This window comes from Lithobates pipiens, unplaced genomic scaffold (genome assembly GCF_037356315.1).
Source record: "Lithobates pipiens isolate NorthernLeopardFrog02 unplaced genomic scaffold, aLitPip1_a1.2 Scaffold_8, whole genome shotgun sequence".
NCBI classification, from domain to species: Eukaryota; Metazoa; Chordata; class Amphibia; order Anura; family Ranidae; genus Lithobates; species Lithobates pipiens.
This window is the reverse complement of record NW_027507903.1, coordinates 482,087,098-482,108,140: the sequence shown is the minus strand read 5'-3', so window position 1 is coordinate 482,108,140 and position 21,043 is coordinate 482,087,098. Positions and strand designations below refer to the sequence as shown.

The 21,043-nt window shown below is 42.9% G+C and overlaps 1 protein-coding gene across 6 annotated transcripts in view; it reads left to right on the top strand.

Moving 5' to 3' along the window:
- Window positions 1-21,043, top strand: part of CACNA1C (calcium voltage-gated channel subunit alpha1 C) — a 628,086-nt gene that overhangs the window by 509,969 nt on the left and 97,074 nt on the right. For all 6 annotated transcript variants that reach the window (XM_077468880.1, XM_077468877.1, XM_077468876.1 and 3 more), the window contains 3 exons: window positions 13,016-13,107; window positions 13,528-13,693; window positions 17,797-17,924. In XM_077468880.1, the coding sequence (XP_077325006.1) occupies window positions 13,016-13,107; window positions 13,528-13,693; window positions 17,797-17,924 (386 nt within the window). The remainder of the gene's footprint in view (window positions 1-13,015; window positions 13,108-13,527; window positions 13,694-17,796; window positions 17,925-21,043) is intronic.

The window sequence follows — 21,043 nt, the reverse complement described above, 5'->3', positions numbered from 1 at the left end:
CTTAGCTAATCCTCATAGAAAATAAATACCCATCATGGTGTAGTAATTCCCAATTAATTTATTTATAAAACAGCTAAAAGATTATTGCACTCACATGTTGAAGACTGAACAGTGTACAGACTGACTCGTTGTGAGTAGAGGTTATCCGGTTAATGAACCAAAGGTGAGCATTCACCTGCATCTGGTGATTGGCCAATCTACAGAGATAGCTTCCAGTACCTTGGCAGTGTCGTTCGCCGTGTGCTCCGTAGGTGAGGGCGGGGGGTCGCCATCTTGCTCTGCATGGTCCCTCTCCTGTCGCCTGTATTTGTCCAGAGATGATGAGGCAGTAATGTTCCTCTTCGGCGGTGACATGATGGGCGACATTATATATTTTAGGTTTTCTTCTAAGATTTCCCTGTATTTGGCTCCATCCATCTTTCCATAAACTGACCAGCTTCCCTGTCCCTGCTGAAGAAAAACATCTCCACAACATAATGCTGCCACCACCTGGTGGGGAAGGTGTGTTCAGGGGGGATGTGCAGTGTTAGCTTTCCTCCATACATACCGTTTTATTTTTAGGCCAAAAAGTTCAATTTTTGTCTCATCTGACTGTAGCACCTTCTTCTACATGTTTGCTGTGTACCCCACATGGCTTCTCGTGGATTGCATACAGGACTTTTTATTGCTTTCTTTCAACAATGACTTACTTCTTGCCTTAAAGGCCAGATTTGTGGAGTGCACAACTAATAGGTGTCCTGTGGACAGAGTCTCCCACCTGAGCTGTGGATCTCTGCAGCTCCTACAGAATTACCATGGGCCTATTGGCTGCTTCTCTGAATAATGCTCTCCTTACCCGGCCTGTCAGTTTAGGTGGACTTCCATGTCTTGGTAGGTTTGCAGTTGTTCCATACTCTTTCCATTTTCGGATGATGGATTAAACAGTGCTCTGTGAGATGTTCAAAGCTTGGGATATTTTTTTATAAACCTAACCCTGCCTTAAACTTCTCCATAACTTTATCCCCAACCTGTCTGATGTGTTCCTTGGTCTTCATGATGATGTTTGTTTACTAAGGCTCTCTGACAAACCTCTGACGGCTTCACAGAACAGCTGTATTTATACTGAGATTAAATTTATACGGAGATTATTTGTAAAAAAAAATTGAAAATCATTTATATTTTTTCCTTCCACTTCACAATTATGGGCCACTTTGTGTTGCTCTTTCACATAAAATGCCAATAAAATACATTTAGGTTTATAGTTGCAACATGTCAAAATGTGGAAAATTTCAAGGGGTGTGAATATTTTTTCAAGGCACTGTATTTCAGTTATCTTGCAAACCTGGCCTGTTAGTGGGTCCTGAGGACAGGAGTTGAGAACCACTGTTCTAGAGGTAGTCTTTATGAAAGTAAGAACTGGCTCTTGCTGTGAAAAAATGTAATTTGACACCCTGTCACACAGTTGTGCAAAAATTGGTCTTGGAGTGTTGATAGTGTCTTCACCCCGTAACCATCTAGAGGTAGTCTTGATAAAATCAAGAATTGGCCTTGCTGTAAAAAAACTTAATTCGATGCACCTGTCAAACCTTTGTGGAAAAATTGGTCCTTGGGTGTTAACTCTGCCCATGAAACCTATACGAAAAAATGACTTCAAGATAAAATCAACACCCACAAAGCTAGGCAGCCTAGACAGTCTTGCAGTGATTTGCAATCCCAATAACACTTAATCAGCAACATCGGCATCAGGGGCTTGATAGCTGCTGCTAATCCAGGACTGATTAATTTTTACAAATGTCAGCTGGTCAATGAAGTCTGTGGACACACGTGCTGTTTTATCTGTCACAAAACCTCTGTCAGCACTTTCCCATTCTGAAAGCACTTTGGATACAGGACAGCACAGCAGCTCAGTTGCATACTGGGCAAGTTCTGGCCTGTGGTCTATTCTCATGACCCAGAAACCCAGTGGGTTGTCTACTGAAAAACTCTCCATGTCTGTTTTCGCCCCTAGATAATCTTTCAACATTTAATACAGATACTGCCGATGGGATGTTGAGCTGACAGCTCTGGGTACTGGACTTAAAAAAAATGTTGAAATGTGTCACTGAGGTGGCCCCCTTCTCCTCCTTTGACCAACAGAAGAATGAGAACTAGCTTTTCCATGAGTGGTAGTAAACAAACGTTCATATTCATAATCAGTATTGAAGAAAATTCCAGGATTAAATTGATTGAAAGTCTGTCAAAATGAAGGATTTTCAATAAGATGAAAGACAAAGGACCCGTCACCAACACTCAAAAAAACGGACCCTTACCGTCAGCAAATGGGTCATACAGCAATTGTTTTTAATAAGTTGCATCCACATTTTCTCACATTCAGACAGAGACTCCCTTATTTCCTAGAAATCCTCACTCCACTGATCCAAAAGTGTATCAGCCTAGTCCCAAGATGGCTTTGGCATAAAAACAACTTCCAAGGGCATAGCTGGTGGGATGTCTGTGTTCCAGATCTTCAAGAACGAGAAGATCTGGAACACAGACGTCCCACCAGCTATGCCCTTGGAGGTTGTTTTCATGCCAAAGCCATCTTGGGAAGAGGCTGATACACTTTCGGATCAGTGAAGTGAGGATTTCTAGTAAATAAGGGAGTTTCTGAGTGTGAGGAAACGCGGACGCAACCTATTAAAAACAATTGCTGTATGACCCATTTGCTGACGGTAAAGGTCAGTTGTTTTGGGTGTTGGTGACGGGTCCTCTGTCTTTCATCTTATTGAAAATCCTTCATTTTGACAGAGTTTCAATGTAATCCTGGAATTTTCTTCAATACATATTATGAATATGAACTTTTGTTTATTACCACTTTTTGAGTAGTGCTACACTTTAATCCCATATTCTTATTATTACATGTCAACAATTGTGTCAGCAGCTTTTTTTAGTATTCGTGTATTAGCGCAACAAATTTGATTTGTGTAACTTACCAGAGTCTAGTGATCAATTTAGAGTGATCAGTGTCATACAATAAAGCTTCCAAAATTGATCCTTATTCTTGATGCCACAAATTCCCAGGTCCTTTCACAGGCTTTGAACAATAAGGGAAGCCATGCACTGCATGTTTGTGAAAGCATGAGAAGAGTCCTTGGGGTCACTAAGGATTACAGTGTCTGGAACTGCCTCCTCCCAGCCACCAGGGCCAGACTGGGAATAAAAACCAGCCCTGGAAAAAAATTCATACCAGCCCCATAGCATTATTATACCAGCCCAACAGCAAACGTCATTATTTTTTTTGTTCATGAAAGAGAAAACCATGCATTTTAAAGCACATTTGAAGGATGTATTATATATGAAAGCACATCGGGCTTTATATCTATCTATCTATCTATCTATACAGGACCCCCTTACATTGTTGTATTCCCTCCCCCCTTTACATCAGTGACCCCCCTCAGACTGGCCTGGCATCACTGTCACTGACCTCCTCTCAGATGCACCGTGCAGGGCAGTCAGTCAGCTCCAGCTTGGTGGCTATGGTTTTATCCTATAGTCTCCTCTCCACAGTCCACACGTCTGACTTCTCACATGATCGCCATCCTGGCAGCACGCCCTCTCTTGACTCCGCTCCAAACTCCCTCAGAGAATGCAGACATGATATAAGACAAGGGGTGGTTAGAGGTTGCGGACATGATACAGGAGATGGTCAGAGAATGCAGACATGATACAAGAGATGGTCAGAGACTGCAGACATGGTACAAGAGATGGTCAGAAACTGCAGACATGATACAAGAGATGGTCAGACAATGCAGACATGGTACAAGATATTTTTAGAGAATGCAGACATGATACAAGAGATGGTCAGACAATGCAGACATGGTACAAGTGATGGCCATAGAATGCAGACATGATACAAGAGATGGTCAGAGACTGCAGACATGGTACAAGTGATGGTCATATAATGCAGACATGATACAAGAGATGGTCAGAGACTGCAGACATGATACAGGAGATGGTCAGAGAATGCATACATGATACAGGAGGTGGTCAGAGACTGCAGACATGGTGCAAGAGACCAATGCAGCCTCAGAAGTGCCCATCAATGCAGCCTCACTGTGCCCATGAAATGCAGCATCACAGTGCCCATGAATGTAGCCTCACTGTGCCCATGAATGCAGCCTCACTGTGCCTGTGAATGCAGCCTCATTCTGCCCATCAATTCAGCCTCACTGTGCCCGTGAATGCAGCTTCACAGTGCCCATGAATGCAGCCCCACTGTCCATCAAATGCAGCATTACTGTGCCCGTCATTGCAGCCTCACTGTGCCCATCAATGCAGCATCACTGTCCATTAAATGCAGCTTTACTGTGCTGTGAATGCAGCCTCACTGTGCCCATGAATGTAGCCTCACTGTGCCCATGAATTCAGTTTCACTGTGCCCATGAATGCAGCCCCACTGTCCATCAAATGCAGCATTACTGTGCCTGTGATTGAAGCCTCACTGTGCCTGTGATTGCAGCCTTACTGTGCCCATCAATGCAGCCTTACTCTGTCCATCAATGCAGCCTCACTTTGCCCATCAATGCAGCCTCATTATGCCCATCAACGCAGCCTCACTGTGCCCGTGAATGCAGCCTCACTGTGCCCATGAATTCAGCCTCACTGTGCCCGTGAGTGGCCCTTGAATTCAGCCTCTCTGTGCACGTGAATGCAGCCTCATTCTGCCCATCAATGCAGCCTCACTGTGCCCATTAATGCAGCATCACTGTCCTTAAATGCAGCTTTAATGTGCTGTGAATGCAGCCTCACTATGCCCATGAATGCAGCTTCACTGTGCCCATGAATGCAGCCCCACTGTCCATCAAATGCAGCATTACTGTGCCCGTGATTGCAGCTGCACTGCGCCCGTGACTGCAGCTGCACTGTGCCCATGAATGCAGCCTCACTGTGCCCATGAATGCAGCCTCTCTGTGCCCGTGAATGCAGCCTCATTGTGCCCATCACTGCAGCCTCACTGTGCCCATCAATGCAGCCTCACTGTCCATTAAATGCAGCTTTACTGTGCCCATCAATGCAGCCTTACTCTGCCCATAAATGCAGCCTCACCTTCCCCATCAGTGCAGCCTCATTGTGCCCGTAAATGCAGCCTCATTGTGCCCGTGAATACAGCCTCACTGTGCCCATGAATGCAGCCTCACTGAGCCCGTGAATGCAGCCTCACTGTCCATCAAATGAAACTTTACTGTGCCTGTGAATGCAGCCTCACTGTGCCCATGAATGCAGCCTTATTGCGCCCGTGAATGCAGCCTCACTGTCCATTAAATGCAGCTTTACTGTGTCCGCGATTGTAGCCTCACTGTGCCCGTGATTGCAGCCTTACAGTGGCCATGAATGCAGCCTCACTGTGCCCATCAATTCAGCCTCATTGTGCCCTTCAATGTAGCCTCAATATGCCCGTGAATGCAGCCTCAATGTTCCCTTGAATGCAGCCTCACTGTGCCCATCAATGCAGCCTCACTGTCCATTAAATGCAGCTTTACTGTGCCTCTCAGTGCAGCCTTACTTTGCCCATCAATGCAGCCTTACTGTGCCCATCAATGCAGCCTCACTGTGCCCGTGAATGCAGCCTCATTGTGCCTGTGAATGCAGCCTCATTGTGCCCGTGAATGCAGCCTCACTCTGCCCATGAATGCAACCTCACTGTACCCGTGAATGCAGCCTCACTGTCCATCAAATGCAGCTTTACTGTGCTCGGGAATGCAGCCTCACTGTGGTCATGAATGCAGCCTCACTGTGTCCATGAATGCAGCCTCACTGTCCATCAAATGCAGCTTTACTGTGCCCATGATTGCAGCATCACTGTGCCCATGATTGCAGCATCACTGTGCCCGTGATTACAGCCTCACTGTGCCCGTGATTGCAGCCTTACTGTGTCCATCAGTGCAGCCTTACTTCGCCCATCAATGCAGCCTCATTATGCCCATCAATGCAGCCTCATTGTGCCTCTGAATGCAGCCTCATTGTGCCCATCAATGCAGCCTTACTGTGCCCATCAATGTAGCCTCACTGTCCATTAAATGCAGCTTTACTGTGCCCATCAATGCAGCCTCACTGTGCCCATCAATGCAGCCTCACTGTGCCCATCAATGCAGCCTCATTGTGCCCGTGAATGCAGCCTCATTGTGCCTGTGAATGGAGCCTCACTGTGCCCATGAATGCAGCCTCTCTGTGCCCGTCAATGCAGCCTCACTGTACATCAAATACAGCTTTACTATGCCCGTGGATGCAGCTTCACTGTGCCCGTGAATGCAGCCTCACTGTGCCCATCAATTCAGCCTTACTGTCCATCAAATGCAGCTTTACTGTGCCCGTGAATGCAGCCTCACTGTGCCCATCAAGGCAGACTCACTCTACCCGTGAATGCAGCCTCACTGTTCATCAAATGCAGTCTCACTGTGCCCCATCAATACATATTCACCATGGCTTTGCCTAGAAGTCCCGGTATGTCCCACTGGTTACACTTGTCTCTGTAGGGCTAGATGTTCCACTGGCTCCCCTCCTCCTGTCTCTGTAGAATTAGAGGTCCCAGCATCATGCTCACTGGTTTCTCACTTGTCTCTGCAGTACTAGAAGTTCCAGTTTGTGCCACCGGTTACTCAGTCACCATGGCATTGCCTGGATCACATACAGCACTCCCCTCCTTCGCTCTCTTGCTCCTATGTGTCACACACAGTGGGCATCTCCCGCGGTGTGTGTCCTGGAGCTGGCTGGGTCTGCGTTCGGCTGTGCTGTAGCAAAGTCTTGCCCCCCTAGACCGTGTGATTGAATCCAGTGTTCCATCTACTATCACACGAGTCAGTCAAGGGGGGCGGGACCTTGCTACAGCACAGCCGATCACAGACCCAGCCAGCTCCATGACACACACCACATGACACATAGGACACTCCATGACACATAGGATAGAGAGTGAGGGAGGGGAGCGCAGCAGTTAGCTGCAGCTCAAAGTGGCCCCAGGGCAGGCGGCCTATCGGAAATTTACTGGTATCCAAGTATGCCAGTCCGGCCCTGCCAGCCATGTATTACTCCCAAGGTTTATGGGGACTGAAAACCATCTCTTAAGGTTTGACGTATGTCTTCCTCTGCTTCAATGCCTCCAAAACTGCCATAATCCTCCTGCTCCTCCCTCTCCTCTTGTGTATTTTTGTGGTGTCGCAAGAATGGTGTCTGCATAAAGCGGGTCTTGAGAGGAAAGGAAGTCCTCCTTTTCCTCTTGCTGCTCTACCTGGAGTGCTCAGTCCATAATACCTTGCAAAGTCTGCTCCAGCAGGAACACAAGAGGGATTGTGTCACTGATGCATGCATTGTCACGGCTTACAATCCTTGTAGCCTTCTCAAATAGTGATAGTACAGTGTATGCATCCTTTATAAACAGGCATTGGTGTGGGGAAAAAGAACCAAGGTGCCCTGAGCCTTATCTTGTGCCATACTTACACAGGTACATGTTTACGGCCCTCTGCTGTATGCGCAGCCGCTGCAACATTGCCAAAGTTGAGTTCCACCTGGTGGGCATGTCACAAATCAGGCAGTTTACGGGCAGGTATAATTCCCGTGGCATGTCAACCAACCGAACACTGGCTGTGTATGACCGCCTGAAATGGCTACAGACTCTTCTGGTCTGCTTTAGAAGATCTTGCAAACCTGGGTACCTGTTTAACCACTTGACATCAGCGCTATGGCCGCATGACGGCCACAGCGCGGACCTGAATTCCCGGGAGGCCGTCATATGACGGCATCCCCTGTGCAAGTTCCCTGCGAGCGCCCTACAGGGTGCGCGTGGAGCACGCTGTGATCACCGAGTAAATGGGATTACAGACACACTTTCTCTAGGTTTCATCCGCAAATCCTCATCTCCTGCTGGTGCTGGTTTCTTCTTTGTGAAGAAGAAGAGTGGCGAACTTGTATTGATTGCAGGGGTCTCAATAATTTCACGATTAAGAATGCCTATCCAATTCCATTGATTACAGAGTTTTTTGACCGTCTCAAGGGAGCAACGGTTTTTAGAAAGCTTGATTTGAGAGGGGCATACAATCTTGTGAGGTTTAAGTAGGTCGACTAGTGGAAAACTGCATTTAATACCAGAACGGGCCATTATGAGTACCTCGTAATGCCTTTTGGCCTTTGTAACGCCCTGGCAGTTTTCCAGGGATTTATTAACGATGTCCTCCGAGATTTGTTGCAGTTATGTGTGGTGGGTTATCTCAACGATATCCTTATATTTTCCAAGTCCCTGGAGATCTACCACATAGATGTCTGTCGTGTGCTTCAGAAACTAAAGAGAACAATTTGTGTTGTACATTGGAGAAGTGCAAATTCCATTGTGAACAGGTTAAATTCCTGGGTTATATTATTTCCACTGCTGGTTTTTCTATTGACCCAAAGAAACTTTCAGCAGTCCTACAGTGGTCCCGACCCGTGGGTTTACATCCTGCATTGTTTTCTTGGCTTTTCCAACTATTATCGGAAGTTTATTCGTGACTTCTCATCTCTAGTCAAGCCCCTGACTGATATGTCCAGAAAGGACGGTAACCCACAGAGTTGCTCTCCGGAGTCCATTAAGGCATTTGAGAGTCTCAAGGCTGCCTTTGTTTCTGCTCCTGTGTTGGCACATCCTGATCCTACGTTACCTTATATCATTGAGGTTGATGCTTCTGAGACTGGAGTTGGTGCCCTTCTGTCTCAACATCCTAACTCTGAGAGCACTATGCATCCTTGTGGCTACTTTTCCAAAAAATTGTCACCTGCGGAATGCAATTACGAGGTTGGTGACAGAGAGCTGTTAGCGATCATTTTAGCCCTGAAAGAATGGAGACATCTCCTCGAAGGTACCACTGTGACGGTTCTCATTCTTACTGACCATAAGAATCTAACATTCTTGTCTGAGGCTAAACGCCTCCCAGAAGAGTGCGATGGGCTCTTTTCTTGTCTAGTTTCAATTACATTGTCTCATTCTTACCTGGTACTAAGAATGTAAGGGCTGATGCTTTGTCACGACAATTTTCCTCCACTTCCAAGTCGGAGTTGGTTTTGGTTCCTGTGATTCCTCCTGATTGTATCTTGGCTACGGTTCGCACCAGTCTTACTTCTCCTTTGGATGACAAAATTCAGTCTCCTTATTAAAACCTTTGGTCTGCAACCACTTTACCACCTTGGTGCCACATCCTCACCCTGTACAGGTTGATAACCATGAAGAGTATGAAGTACAGTCCATTGTTGACTCCCGTAGGTTCCATGGCCGCATACAGTACCTTGTGCATTGGAAAGTGCAATGAAGAGTGTTTTTTACTGGACTCACAGTTTTTTTTTAAAAACTTTTATTTTTTTATAAAAAAATGTTATTTTTTATTCACTAACATTTTTCTACATATTAATATTTGGTAAGGTTTATTAATTTGACAAGAATCACGTACACAGGTATAAGTCTATTTGGTAAGGTTTATTAATCCTAGGAATATTTTCTCTGGTATACAAACCAAATGAACAGCGCCACACCTACTTCAATTCCCTCAAACATCACTAAACAGATACAAAGTTGCCCTGCCCGAGGATGGACCACGTCCACCTTTGCCTGTGAATACAGATGCTGTTGTCCCCCTAATAGTGGCATGGGAAGGAAGGTCTGTCTCTCCTTGTTGGCCTCCCAGGCATGATGGGGGGGCTTATTACCCAAATTTTTGTAGATACTGGGAAATGTGTAGAGTTGTATGCACTTTATTCACTGAAAAGTGGTGTTTGATGCACTTTAAATTGAGGACTGTTTGTAAAATATATATATATATATATATATATATATATATATATATATAGTGCCTTGCGAAAGTATTCGGCCCCCTTGAACTTTTCAACCTTTTGCCACATTTCAGGCTTCAAACATAAAGATATCAAATTTTAATTTTTTGTGAAGAATCACCAACAAGTGGGACACAATTGTGAAGTGGAACGAAATCTATTGGATATTTTAAACTTTTTTAGCAAATAAAAAACTGAAAAGTGGTGCGTGCAAAATTATTCGGCCCCTTTACTTTCAGTGCAGCAAACTCACTCCAGAAGTTCAGCTAGGATCTCTGAATGATCCAATGTTTCCTAAATGACTGAGGGTGATAAATAGAATCCACCTGTGTGTAATCAAGTCTCTGTGATAGTCTCAGGGTTCTGTTGAAAGCGCAGAGAGCATCATGAAGACCAAGGAACACACCAGGCAGGTCCGTAATACTGTTGTGGAGAAGTTTAAAGCCGGATTTGGATACAAAAAGATTTCCCAAGCTTTAAACATCCCAAGGAGCACTGTTCAAGCGATCATTTTGAAATTGAAGGAGTATCAGACCCCTGCAAATCTACCAAGACCGGGCCGTCCCTCTAAACTTTCAGCTCAGACAAGGAGAAGACTGATCAGAGATGCAGCCAAGAGGCCCATGATCACTCTGGATGAACTGCAGAGAACTACAGCTGAGGTGGGAGAGTCTGTCCATAGGACAACAATCAGTCGTACACTGCACAAATCTGGCCTTTATGGAAGAGTGGCAAGAAGAAAGCCATTTCTCAAAGATATCCATAAAAAGTCTCGTCTAAAGTTTGCCACAAGCCACCTGGGAGACACACCAAACATGTGGAAGAAGGTGCTCTGGTCAGATGAAACCAAAATCGAACTTTTTGCCCACAATGCAAAACGATATGTTTGGCGTAAAAGCAACACAGCTCATCACCCTCAACACACCATCCCCACTGTCAAACATGGTAGTGGCAGCATCATGGTTTGGGCCTGCTTTTCTTCAGCAGGGACAGGGAAGATGGTTAAAATTGAGGGGAAGATGGATGCAGCCAAATACAGGACCATTCTGGATGAAAACCTGTTGGAGTCTGCAAAAGACCTGAAACTGGGATAGAGATTTATCTTCCAACAAGACAATGATCCCAAACATACAGCAAAATGTATAAGCAGCACTGTATACAGCACTAAATGTTATGTAAAGCTGTGTTAAATACTGCACTACACTGACATGCTATTCTCACACACTATACTAACAATAAACTAAAGCCCCGTACACACGAGCGGACTTTTCAACATCCAAAGTCTGACGGAATGATTCCGTCAGACTATTCGATCGTGTGTGGGCTGCAACAGACTTTTGATTCGCAAAAGTCTGACAGACTTTAGAAAATGGAACATGCTTCAAATTTTTCCGACGGAACTCCGCCGGACCCAGTTCCTACCAAAAAATTCACTCGTGTGTATGCTATTCCGACGGACTAAAACCGACGCTAGGGCAGCTATTGGCTACTGGCTATGAACTTCCTTATTCGAGTCCAGTCGTACGTCATCACGTTCGAATCCGTCGGAGTTTGGTGTGATTGTGTGTGGCCAAGTTCGCTCATTCGAAAAGTCCGTCAGAACTCTGTCGGAACTCCGGCAGAACTCCTTCGGAAGTCTGTCGGACATAAGTCTGGTCGTGTGTACGCGGCATAACACGCTGCACTCAAGAGTCACAATGAGTGAATTGTGAACACACTAACTGCTAGTAGCAAAACGAGCCCTGCTCTTTCTAGCTCCACTCCAACACACTACAAGAGATGGCTATGGGAAGTTAGCTTTTATAGTGTGGAGTGGGACTATGAGTACTGAGCCATGATTGGAGAAAGTAATCATCACATCCAATCAGGGCTCTGATAGTGCCAATTAGGGCTCTTGAATGCATTGTAAAGCGTGCAGTGCATTATGGGGTACTCGGCAGGCGAACATCCCATCGAGCTAACTGCAAATTCGGATGTTCCCCTGAACAGTCAAAGTTTTGGCCGAACTTATGCTCGACTAAAACTGTTCCCCCATCTCTATGCATGGTGATACCCGAGATGTGTGGTGCGATTGCTGTTTATGTACTGACATGGGACTTACTTTTTTTATTATTATTTATTTTTTTAGACTGTACCTTTTAATTTTTTTTTTACCACTTTTATTGTTATCACAAGGAATGTAAACATCTTTTGTGATAGCAATGGACAGTGAAAGGTCCTCTTTACTGAGATGTCTGGGGTCTATTAGACCCCATATCTCTCCTCAGCCCTTATAAGCTTTGGATCATACCAAGATCAGTATGATCCAATGCTTTTTTCAACCAGTAGTGGTTTGTTTACAACTGGCGAAACTGGAAGTGACAAAATATTTGTCGCTTCTAGTTTCTTAGACCACAGAGCTGATTGGGCTGCTCTATGGTCAGCCGTCCCAGAAGGGTTGGGAGAGCCCAGAAAGGCGATGGAAGGGGGGGTCACCCCCTCCTGCCACTTGTAATAGCAATCCAGCAGCTATTTGGCTGCTAGGATTGCTTTTAAATTAAAGTACTCCGCTGGCCAAAAAAAAAAAAAACAGGGTGATGCCTGTAGCTACAGGCATCATCCTGGTATAACTACTGAACGTCCCTTGACGTATGGGTACATCACGGGGCGTCAAGTGGTTAAAGCCTCTTAAAAATGTTGGTTACCTAAGTTCTTCATTGTTTCATGAGCATGCGCAACTTTAAGGCTTGATATGGTTGGTATCTATTTATTCAGTGCAGCCTCTTTTATATTTTACAGAAATTGGGTAAAATAGCATATGTTTGTGTACCTTAAAATTAACTTCAGTGTATTTTTTATACTGAAAGTTTTTCCTTAATAAAATGTTGCACTAATATTTAGGGTTTTAGATTTTCTACTTAAAATGTTTTTTAAAACGTGTGCAAAAAAACTGTCAGCGAAAGGGTTAAACTCAAAATTTCCACATTGATACTTCCCAACAAACCACTCTCTCTCCTCTGTATTGTTTATTCTTTTCTCTCTGCTCGCTCTCTCCCACTCCCTGTCTGTTTCTGTTCTCTTGATTTGTTTCATTTTTCTCTTAACAGTTTATATTAATTTTGCAGCTGTCCTGGGGGCACACATCAATAATCATTTTGACTAATGAATGCAATTTTTGAATTCTGTCCCCTGTATTGCAGACATCTGAAGATTTGCATTTTTTCCTCTGCAGGTTTTTGGGAAAATAGCTCTTAACGACACAACGGAAATTAACAGGAACAATAATTTTCAGACCTTCCCTCAAGCTGTTCTGCTGCTCTTCAGGTGAATAGTGCTGCAGATGAAAATTTGCAGTTCTAGAATGTTTTATTCATAGTGTCAGGTGTTTTATTGGGTCACTACAATTTTTAGATCTTACAATCTCTGTATTGCACAGATATGTAGAAAGCCAATGTATAGCTAAATACTTACTGTACTGACTTTATTGAATAGATGTGTCTTCATTATCCCCCTTTGTATATTTTATATGAAATTCTCTATGACAAATGAAAATACTCACCAATGTTAATTGCCATGTAAATTGCCCCTTCTCTGAGGCAAAGTAATCAGTGCTTTGTTTGTGTTGGCCACTTTGTAGCATACTCTTTTCTTGTAAAACATTATTGTAGACTACAGCACAATTACTTAGTATTTGTGTCCTTGGTTCTGTTTTGACCTCATTGGTTGATGGCATTATTCTGGCAGATGTGCTACCGGTGAAGCATGGCAGGAGATAATGTTGGCTTGTCTTCCCAACAAGATGTGTGACCGGAATGCTGAAAATCCCCCAACATCCGAGGATGACTTCTCCTGTGGAAGCAGCTTTGCCGTCTTCTACTTCATCAGCTTCTACATGCTCTGCGCCTTCTTGGTGAGTGCCTGCTCTACTAACCATAGTATGTAGACACATTCTTAAACTTATGCTAATCCTCTAGATTTATTTCCAATTCTTTAGATTTATCCCTAAACCTTTATGTTTAGTCATTATCTGTTTGACTCTGATATCTTCTAGGCTCATTTTAAGTTTTCTAGGTTCAGCCGTAAATCCTCTAGGTTAGTGGTCATCAACCCTGTCCTCAGGGCCCACTAACAGGGCAGGTTTTATGTATTACCTTGGGGAGATGCATTCTAGAATACTGCCATCACTGAGCAGCAAATGATATCACCTGTGATGTATTTCAGTTATCTTGCAAATCTGGCCTGTTAGTGGACCCTGAGGACAGGGTTGATGACCACTGCTCTAGGTTATTCCCCAATCCTCAATATCAATCCCTAATTCTCTAAATGTATTCCCAACCCTCTTGGTTCATTCCAAATCGTCTTGGTTCATTCCCAGTCCTATAGGTTGATTTCCAATTCCCTAGGTTCATCCTCAATCCTCTATGTTAATCCTCAATACTCTAAGTTAACCCTTCAACCCTCTAGGTTCATCCCTAATCCTCTAGGTTCATTCCCAATATTGTAGAGTTATCCCCTACTATAATTTCCATTCCTCTAGACCAGCCTTTCTCAACCTTGTCAACACAGAGGAACCCTTGAAATAGTTCTCCAATCTCAGGGGAACCCCTGCTAAAAATTAGAAATCTACAACTCGTGATACATTAGTGTGATGGTCAGTGGGAAGAATGGTCCTTACACTTGTGGTCATTGGGAAGAATTACCTCCTTACAGATAGCTAAAAAGATCAATGGTGTCAGTGGAAATTTATCTGAGAGGCAGAAATGGCCCAATGCTGAAGGAAACTCTAGCAACCTCTGGACACTCATAACCAACCCTCTAAGTTAATTTCCTGTTCTCTAGGTTCATCCCAATCCTTTAGGTTAGTTCCCCGTTCCTGATCTTGGAACCAAAAAAATGACTTTTAGTGAGTCATCAAGACTCATTCTCAATTATCTGGGCTCATGCTAATGCTCTGTTCTTCTCAGTGAAATCAACAGTGGGGCATAATTCTTCCCACTGACACACCAACAAGGGGGCACTATTCCTCCCACTGACACCAATGATGGGGCACTGTTCCTCCCACTGACATCAATGATGGGGCATTATTCCTCTCAATAATACCAATTTTGGGGAACTATCACTCCTTCTAGTACCAATGATGGGGCAATTCTACTTTCACAAATAACATTAATGATGGGGCACTATTCTTTCCACTGACACCAATGATGGGGCACTATTCCTCCCACTGACACCAATGATGGGGCACTATTCTTCCCACTAATAGCAAAAATGGGGAACTATTCCTCCCACTTATACCAGTATAGGGCACTATTCCTCCTTCTCCTACTGACCACAAGCAAGCATGGGCTACAACAGTACTTTGCAATGTAATTAATTTTTTCCCACTCTCCACCAAGCCTGGGGAATTGTTTATTACCAGTGAATCCAGGATATTTTCTACTCCCACTGGCCACATTCCAGCCCCCCTAAAGTCTATTGGACAATAAACTTCATTAAGAAAGTTTGGAGACCCCTGCTCTAGATTAGTTTCCAGCCTTCTAAGCCCTAACATCTAGGTTTACTTTCAATCCATTAACCACTATCGTTCCGCCCTATTGCAGTGTTACTGCTACAGGGCGGCACCTGTGCACTGGATCATGTATATATATATATGTGTGTGATCCAACAGTTCCGGGTAGGGGGCGCGCATTCCCGCCGCCAGGGGCTTGATTCCACTGTGATTACACACAGCGGAAACCAGTCGGTGGGTGAAGGGTACTCGATGTCTGCTGGCACCCACGGATCATCAGGCAGAGAGACAGAACTGTGATCTGCCTATGTAAACAAGGCAAATCGCCATTCTGACAGGAGGGAAGACATGGATCCTGTGTCTCTGCAAAGCAGGGAATAAAATTAATCTCTTCACCTAGTAAAAAGCACCTCACACAGTATAGTAAAACACTGGCTAGGCACACAGTTAACCCTTTGCCGCTGATGTTAACCCCTTCCCGGCCCGTGTCATCAGTACAGTGACAGTGCATATTGTTAGCACTGATTACTGTATTAGTGTCACTGGTCCCCAAAAAGTGTCAGTGTCAGAATGTCCGCCACAATATGACAGTCCCGCTGTTGTCGATGTCGCTGATTGTCGCCATTACTAGTAAAAAAAACGAAAAAATACCCCATAGTTTATAGATGCTATAACTTTAGCGCAAACCAATCAATATACGTTTATTGGGATTTTTTTTGTTTACCAAAAATAGGTATCAGAATATATATTGGCCTAAATTTATGAAGAAATATGATTTTTTTTTTCAATGTTTTTCTTGGATATGCTTTATAGCAGAAAAAAAAATATAGTGCCTTGAAAAAGTATTCATACTCCTTGAATTTTTTTTGCCCATTCTTCTTTGCAAGATAAATCAAGCTCTGTCAGATTGGATGGAGAGCGTCTGTGAACAGAAATTTTCAAGTCTTGCCACAGATTCTCAATTGGATTTAGGCCTGGACTTTGACTGGACCATTCTAACACATGAATATGGTCTGATCTCATTCTATTGTAACTCTGGCTGTATGTTTAGGGTCGTTGTCCTACTGGAAGGTGGACCTCCGCACCAGTCTCAAGTCTTTTGCAGATTCGAACAGGTTTTCTTCTAAGATTGCCCTGTATCTGGCTCCATCCATCTCCCCATCAACTCTGACCAGCTTCCTTGTCCCTGTTGAAGAAAAGCATCCCCACAACATGATGCTGCCACCACCATGTTTCACGGTGGAGGTGGTGTGTTCAGGGTGAAGTGCAGTGTTCGTTTTTCACCACACATAGCATTTTGTTTTTTAGGCCAAAAAAAGCACCCTCTTCCACATGTTTGATGTGTACCCCACATGGCTTCTCACAAACTGCATATGGGACTTCTTATGGCTTTCTTTCAACAATGGCTTTCTTCTCGCCACTCTTCCATAAAGGCCAGATTTGTGGAATGTGAGACTAATAATTGGATCTCTGCAGCTCCTCCCGAATGACCTCTTGGCTGCTTTTCTGAATAATGCTCTCCTTGCCCAGCTTGTCAGTTTAGGTTGACGACCATGTCTTGGTAGGTTTGCAGTTGTGCCATACTCTTTTCATTCTCAGATGATGGATTGAACAGTGCTCCGTAAGATGTTCAAAGCTTAGAATTTTTTTTTATAACCTAACCCACAACTTTATTCCTGACTTGTCTGGTGTGTTCCTTGGCCTTTATGATGCTTTTTGTTCACTAAGGTTCTCTAACAATCCCCTGAGGGCATCACAGAACAGCTGTATTTATACTGAGAATAAATTACACACAGATGATTAGGTGACTTCTAAAGGCAATTGGTTCAACTAGAATTTAGTTAGGGGTATCAAGGGGGCTGAATACATATGCATCCATAATTTTCACATATTTGTAAAAAGATTTGAAAACCATTTATCATTTTCCTTCCACTTCACAATTATGTGCCACTTTGTGTTGGTCTATCACATAAAATCCTAATAAAATAGATTTATGTTTTTGGTTTTAACATGACAAAATATGGAAAATGTCAAGGGATATGAATAGTTTTTCAAGGCACTGTATTGTTTTGTTTATATTTTTCAAAATAGTTTTTGTTTATAGTGCAAATAATTAAAAATGCAGAGGTGATCAAATACTATCAAAAGAAAGCTCTATTTATGAGGGAAAAAAATGACATGTATTTTTTTCGGGTGCGTCGTTGCATGACCACGCAATTTGTAGTTAAAATAACGCAGTGCCATATAGCAAAAAAATGGCCTGGTCATGAAGGGGGATAAATGTTCCGGAAGTCAAGTTGTTAAAGAACCACACAAAAATAAACAGAGGCCCTAACCCTTCCATACTCTATCCAAATAGCAGGGAAACATAAAACAATGAAAGCCTGAGGGAAAAACAAAAAAAAAGATAAATATTATTGGTTGCTATGGAAACCATGCAGTTTTTATTTATGTCTGCCATTTCTGAGGGTATTATCAGCGCTATTCTACATTTATCTTTACAGATCATCAATTTGTTTGTCGCAGTCATTATGGATAATTTTGATTATCTGACGCGGGATTGGTCCATATTGGGCCCTCATCATTTGGATGAATTCAAGCGAATATGGGCAGAGTACGATCCGGAGGCTAAGTAAGGATGGAAACAAAATATATATACCGCGCTGTCCAAATGTTAGCAGCCAGCACTAAAGATGTAATGGAAAAACGTATTGGTAAGGCAAAGTGCAGTGTTAAAATAAAAGTGACGTAAATATATATACAAATCACTCCAAAAAATTATATATAAAGTGACATATATAATATAGTGAGAAATGTAAAGTCCTATATAAACCCTAAAAAAATGGAAAAAAATATTCAATAATATAAAGTCCAAACGTGTGACATCCAATGTAAACGTGACATCCAATGTGAACGTGAATGATACACAAAAGTGAGTCTTTGTGTGAATATCCAGATATAGATATGTGACGAGAAAAGTCCACCACCAGAAATAATGGCCGCTTACCAGAAAGCGTGGACACACTTAGGTATATACCTAATGCCTTTGCCTTACCAATACTTAACAATAAGTAAGGATGGAAACTGACAGAATATTGTGAGAATGACCTCTGATATACAGTGACTGAGACCCTGGAGACAGTGGCGCTAACTTTTTACTCGATATGTGCTCAGACTGGCACATCGATCCTGTGCTGTCAAGCAAATCGTATACTCAGGCAATTTACTATGTTTCCACGATGTTGCGCACAGGCTACAACAGTACTTTGCAAAGGTTTTAGGCAGGTATGAGGAATGCTATAAAGGAAGAATGCTTTCAAAAATCCAAATTTTTATTGTTTATTTTTATTATTTTACAAAATCAGATTAGTATTTGGTGTGACTACCCTTTTACTTCAAACCAGATCAGTTTTTACATTTTGTGCACACATTCAGGGATTTTGTAGGATTAGAGGCAGGTGTATGATTAACCAACTATACCAAGCAGGTGCCAATTATCATCAGTTTGATATGTTGTTTGAAACACAGTCATACCTGAAACAGAAACAACGAGGAAGAGGCTTAAAACTGGGTGAGTAACAGCCAAACTCTGCTACTAAGGTGAGGTTTTGGAAGACAGTTGCATGTCACAAGTCATACACCATGGCAAGAGTGAGCACAGCAACAAGACACAAGGTAGTTATACTACATCAGCAAGGTCTCTCCCTAGCAAAGATTTCAAAACAGACTGGAGTTTCAAGATGTGCTATTCAAGCTCTTTTAAAGAAGCACAAAGAAACAGGCAACACTGAGGACCATAAAGGAGAATGTTGAGGTAAGGTTGAGCAATAGAGTGGCTCCACATCCCAAATGGTAATGGAGAATGGGAAAAAATGTCCCCCTTAACGGGACTTTAATAGCCAAACTGGGAAATAATGCAATAGTAGCATGGAAAAACAAAAAAGCAGAAAAATATATATATATATATATATATATATATATATATATATATAGTAAAAATGTTATTTAACAGCGAGTTAAAAAGACGCAACAGTAATGGCTGGTGAACATGTAGGTCAACATGCAACATAACAATGTGTTCCTTTCCAAAAATCAGTTCGTGTGTATGCAGTTCCCGATGTGCAAAAACTCACGCATGCTCAGATTCAACTACGAGGCGGAAGCGATCGGTCTGGTAAAACTACCGTTCATATCGGACATAGCACATTCATCATGATGAATTCGTTTTAAAAGTTCAATGCAGCGCATTCTCTTCTGTTTTACAATGCTAGAAGAATGAAGTTGTTTTGCTGCTCGTATTCACAAAGTTCTCACAAACTTATTTTTTCTATTTCTCCTGATCTCATGAATAATCTTTTTTGTTTTTCAAGCCAGATCTTCATAATAATGTTTGGATTTTTTTTTTTTGGTGTTATTTTTTTTTTATTTTTTTTTGTTTTTTTATTGCAAAAATACAGAACATAGGTTATAAATAATAATTATATATAAGAAACACTTTCTGATGACCACATGATCCATTAAACAACATCAATAAAAAAAAACAAAAAAACAACATAATATATTCTTGCCATTTTTATAAACAAAACAATATCCGTACGATATCAATACAATATAAATTCCCCATAACGGTTCCCTTCCTTCTCCCTTGGAAGAAAAAAAAAAAAGGGGGGGGGAGGGGAGGAACAGAAAGAGGATAGGGAAGAGGGAGAAAAAATGGGCGGAACCCGGCATCACCCACCAAAACGTAAGGTTTACATCACTCGACCAGTTAACCAGTTTTTTTTTTTTTTTTTAATCAAGAACTACTTTTTGGGGGATTTTTTTAAATTATTTTCTAGTCATCTCCATAATTTTTTTTTTTGTGTGTCAAGTTTACACAACAACATTATTATATTGTCTTTTTGAAGCTCAAGAAAGTTGGTTGATGTCCCTTGTTAATTTGACATTGTATTTTTGAAATACAATGTGTACTCACAAAAACAAACTGTCCTATTTAAAGAAAAACACATAGGCAAGTATTTAAAAAAAAAATCTCCATTTATTCTGGCTGATAACAAAATAAAGAAGGCAACGCTGGAGAAACTGCTAGACTTTGCAAAGCCTTTCTACCCCAGGGCACACATCAACTATTTGGAAAATAAAATTGGTAGCTTGAGAAGTCCACAATCTGGTCTAGGACTCCCAGGATCATGAACAGCAGCAGATGACATATATGTCCCCAGGCTGTGGTATTACAACAGCTTGCGTCTTCTGTCAAACCATACTGAACTCAGGCCATCACTTTGTTGTCTTCCTTGCAGCCTTCCCTGCAGCCTTCCTTGGAGGCTGTGGCTCTGGAGGTGGACTTGTGGCAGGAGGAGGATGGGTGAGCATACATAAGTGCATGTTATCACTTGGCATTTGGCAACTCAACCCCTTCTGAATGGCCTCAAAAACGAATTTCTCACACCTGAGGCGTTGGCCCTCCTCCATTTGCTGCAATTTAGAAGCTACATAGAAGCCATAGGCCTCTTCAGCGTTGGGGGGGGCTTTTCAGGGCCACATTAACGTCCTTAATCAGGCCCAGTGCTGCCTCCTCCATGTAACTCCTCTTCCTGGCCCTTTTCTTGGAAGGTGGAGTGGAGGCACCTGGGATTGGGTGAGGCTACAGGGCCCTGCCATCTCCTGGCTGCCACTTACCCCCACCTCCTCCTGGCTTCCACTTACCCCTGCCTCCTCCTGGCTGACACATTCCAGAGCCTCGTCCTGGCT